Source organism: Clupea harengus, chromosome 9, assembly GCF_900700415.2.
Source record: "Clupea harengus chromosome 9, Ch_v2.0.2, whole genome shotgun sequence".
NCBI classification, from domain to species: Eukaryota; Metazoa; Chordata; class Actinopteri; order Clupeiformes; family Clupeidae; genus Clupea; species Clupea harengus.
The window spans coordinates 408,960-413,252 of record NC_045160.1 but is presented as its reverse complement, the minus strand read 5'-3'; the positions used below and the strand labels follow the sequence as shown (position 1 = coordinate 413,252).

At 41.0% G+C, this 4,293-nt stretch overlaps 1 protein-coding gene across 1 annotated transcript; it reads right to left on the bottom strand.

Moving 5' to 3' along the window:
• Positions 1 to 2,880: 2,880 nt before the first annotated feature.
• Positions 2,881 to 3,828, bottom strand: LOC105905728 (olfactory receptor 52B2-like). Its single transcript, XM_031574103.1, has one exon. It carries the CDS (start codon positions 3,826 to 3,828, stop codon positions 2,881 to 2,883), a length of 948 nt encoding a protein of 315 aa, XP_031429963.1.
• Between the last annotated feature and the right edge of the window lie 465 nt (positions 3,829 to 4,293).

Below are 4,293 nucleotides of genomic sequence, written 5' to 3'. Positions count from 1 at the left end.
TTTGTGTGCATATTATTTTAGCAGGCCTTGCGCACCACAACAAATTGAACAAATTCACTGTCCCGAGAAAATCTTTCCTACACCTTGTTTTTATTGACCAGCAGGTGTCACTAGAGAGCGAACGATGCTTCGAGTAGTGAACCTTTTTTCAACACGTTTGGCTGGAAAGCTTTGAAGGTTCATGAAGCTTCATTTCGCCATCACTACATGAAAGTCAGGCCGCGGGAAATCCAAGGTTGTTAATCTGTTGAAGTGCGATACCAGACACCGAGTGAAGGGAGTGTGAGGTATATGTAGGGGCTGTGACAGGTGTGGGTGATTAGGAACCCGGTGAGTGTAAACGCGGTGCAGGTGAGTGAGGATACAGGTGTGAGTGATCAGTACTCCGGTGAGAGTGAGCGAGTGGAAATCAACGGGGGCGTGGCTGGTGCAGGTCCGGGCTCTGACGTGACAACGTCTCTGCTTCCTCAGTTAACGAACCTGTGTGCCCTTATTGGGTAATGTGATCCATCTGAACTATTTCCCAGGGTGGCGTAGTCGTGTGTGTGCTCTGCTTAATTTCAATGCCATGAAAAGTGTTTCAATGCCAATATTCTATTCTATTTTTCTGTTTCGTTTTTTTAAATCAATAGTGAATTTGTTTTTTCAATGCCAAACTTAAAGTTTCTGTTTTAACTCCATAAACATTCAGAGCTAGAGTAGTTCAGAAAAAAACATGGCTCCACATTTACCCCATTACTCCAAAAAATGTAAGCTTCCATCAGTTCTTTAATTTGACCGTTTGAGGGGCCAATCAGAAGGCTTTGATTCACTAATCAGAGGACCCTATAATATGGCAGAGGGGATTCAATCTAAGTCTCAAGAATCAAAATAAAGAAAAAAAACTGTGCTTGTATATAGGAGTTGAATACTGTTGCAGAGGAAAGTGCAACTCATTCCATATTTCGCAACAGTGGCGTAACGTAGTAACGACAGGCCCAGGTGCAAGATATTATGACGGGTTAGAAAGTAATAAAAATAGCTACAAGCCTAGTAATCCTTCCCTACCATAATGTATGTAGGCTATAACTTGTCTTGAAATGTATATCTATCACAATAGCCGTAGGTTACCTGTTGCATGGTTGCTGACACACCACTGAGGGCAGCGATGCTAATCCCAGCTGAACTGCTGCACTGCTGCTAGCAGGGTCCGTGATGGACTATAAGGGCTGGCGACTAGCTGACGGGCTAGTTAAAACGCCAAAATAATCTAATTTAGGCAGCTTTGTCGCCTTCTCCTCCTGTTCTTTTTTCCTCTTGCCTTTTTCTACTTCCACTCATATGCTGAAAAGGCATTGTTACTAGTTGTGCTGTGCTCAATGAACTAGGTTGTCGTGACCTTCGAATTAGTTTAACTATAGCGTATTGTATTGTCACATGATCAAATAGAGACTTGACATTGGACAACAACATACATATTAACCAGCAATCCTCATTGCTAATCACAAAAATACCAAAGAAAATAATAACTTATTCATTTCATTGAATAGTTTTTTGACAGTTTCTATATCTATAGTGTACGTAGGATAAGCATATGATTTTGTTTTAAATTGCTACTTTTCCCCCACAAATAATGAAAACCATGATGGAGATAAGTTTGCCTTTTCAAGAGCATATAAAGTATTAGACACTGCCAGTACTATAAAAACAGCTCGTCTTTGAACACAAGCATAAATGACAGGCGGAAATTTGACGCAGGATTAGAGGGGCCCATCGAGAGACGTATGTATATCTTTGGGCCCGACCACGGGCCCCGACACCCAACGGGCCCAGGTGCAGCCGCACCTGCTGCACCTCCTATAGTTAAGCCCCTGTTTCGCAATCAGAAGATGAGAAGGCCAAACACGTGTATCTGCGGTTTTCTTTATTGAAAGACTCTAAGGAGCTTTCAACAGAAGATGTCCATGGATGATCTGACATTCTACTCTCGGATCTCCTTGTATGAATGGCGCGTTCATCTTTTAAAAGTAATTTGGTTACACCCATCTATCTTTTGTTTGGTTGATATGGGATATTCTTATGTTAAGATGAACATGGATTAGCTTATCAGTATGAGAGTCTCACTTTAGGAAGAGTAGACTTAACAGGAAGCAGACATAGACCATTACACAGGCGCCAATTAACAATTAACAATTAACAATTAACTGAGGGCCTCAGGATATCCACACCAGATGGGGAAGGGGTCAGATGTTCTCAGAGGAGCCCCAGGCACACAAGGGGTCAGAGGGTTTCAGGATAAACACACACACACACAAGAATCTCAGGGACACACGCACATAGGGGTAATTAGATGAGTTAAGGAAATGGGAAATAGATAGATCTGATTGGTTTTGGCAAACAGCCAGAACAGGACACACCCCATAAATCAGGCCTTAAAATAGGATGCAGAACGTTCATACAGAGAGATCGAGCTAATCCATGGACCATCTCCTTATTGTAGCTTATTGATTACAATAATAAACCTCCAGATTTCTACAACCAGTCTCCAGTCTTCTGATAGGAAAGAAACAGAGCAATCAGCCACAACATTGACCACACGGCCAATTAGATCTCACCCCCGCTATCCGACTTTCCCTCAACAGGAGCGTGTTACCGGTTTGGCACCACGCCGACTTCATCACAGACTGCCTTAATAACGCCAATTATACTCTATACTCAAATAATCCATATGCAACAACTATTAAAAATATTCCTTCAGTACTAACTTACAAAAAGAATGCAGGGTAATGCCGGATTTCTTATGGTTGTACGAGGCATATTTATTTTATATTTTAACATTCATTCATTAACATTGTAAAATTCATGCAATTATATATAGCTATGTCAGAGCTTTATCTGAGCTCAACCTCCACTTGGGATCATTTTTGCATTAAAACGTTTAAAGGTTTTATCTTTGATTTCTTTAGTCTTTAGGCCATAAATAATTGGATTTACAGTGGGAGGAAATATCATGGTAGAAACGCCGATGAATCGTCTTGTTTGAGATGAAAGATTTGGTATCCTGTATGAAATGATTGTAAAAAGACCCAAGCATTCGAGAAACAGAAACACAATCAGATGTGTTGCACACGTCTGTAGAGCTTTACTTTTAGTGTCTGCCCTTTTGCTCCGGAAGCAAGCGACAAGGATCTGAATGTACGTGCAGAAAATGATCCCAAGAGCTGCCACTTGTGTTAACACTAACAACACCAGCCCATAAATGTTGTTTACAGTTGTGGCGGTACAGGCAAGTCTAAGAAGAGAGGGATTGTCACAGTAAGAATGTGCCATTCGGGACCCACAACGGGGCAATCGCAAAAGAAGGAAAAACAGAACCCCTATTACGAATAAGTTACATAACCACACTAAGCTGATTATTCTCATAACATGAGCATTAGTCATAATTGTTCCGTATTGTAAAGGACAACATATAGCAACATATCGGTCATAAGCCATGGCAGTCAAGATGAACACAGAGCCAGTTCCATAGATATGAATAAGAAACGCTTGGGTAATACAGGCAGTGTATGATATACTCCGAGAGTCTAACAGTAGCTCATTTATAACCTGCGGAAACAGAGCACTAGAGCCTATAATGTCATTGATGGGTAAGTTCAGCAGTAGCAAGTACATGGGTTGATGCAGGCTTTTGTTTAAGAGGATGGTGAGGAGGAGCACAAGGTTGCAGAAGAGAATGACCATGTAATTAAGACTGGCAAACAGAGCGGCAGGAAAAACACTGTGAGGAGGCAGAGAGAAACCTTTCAAAATTAAAACTGAAGAGACATTTGAGAAACGAGTTTCTAACATCATTTCTTCTGATCGATTCGAGACGTCTGCCATAATTTTTTCTCCCGGTTAAAACTGTAAAAAAAGAGACATTGAGGACATTCATGTAAGAGTTCATTGTAAATGCCTTACAAGCTATTATAAGCACAGTGACACATACAACTGGAAGGGCACTTGGAGAGCCCAGACCCCCGCCAAGGCCAAATGCCCCATCTTGCAATGTTAATGAAAGTGAAAAATAATTTGTGGATCCGCCCTGTCATTCAGATCTGCTCCAAAATGTAGCAGCTTCTTGCCCATGCCCTACACCAATTACCATGAAAATCAGCCTAGTAGTTTTCATGTAATCCTGCTGACAGACAGACAAACAAAAAAACTTAACCGAAAACATAACCTCCTTTGCGGAGGTAAAAAAGAATGATACTAAGTCAATATTATAATGTTCAGATTGAATTGTAACATAAACATTTAAGCATTATTCATCGT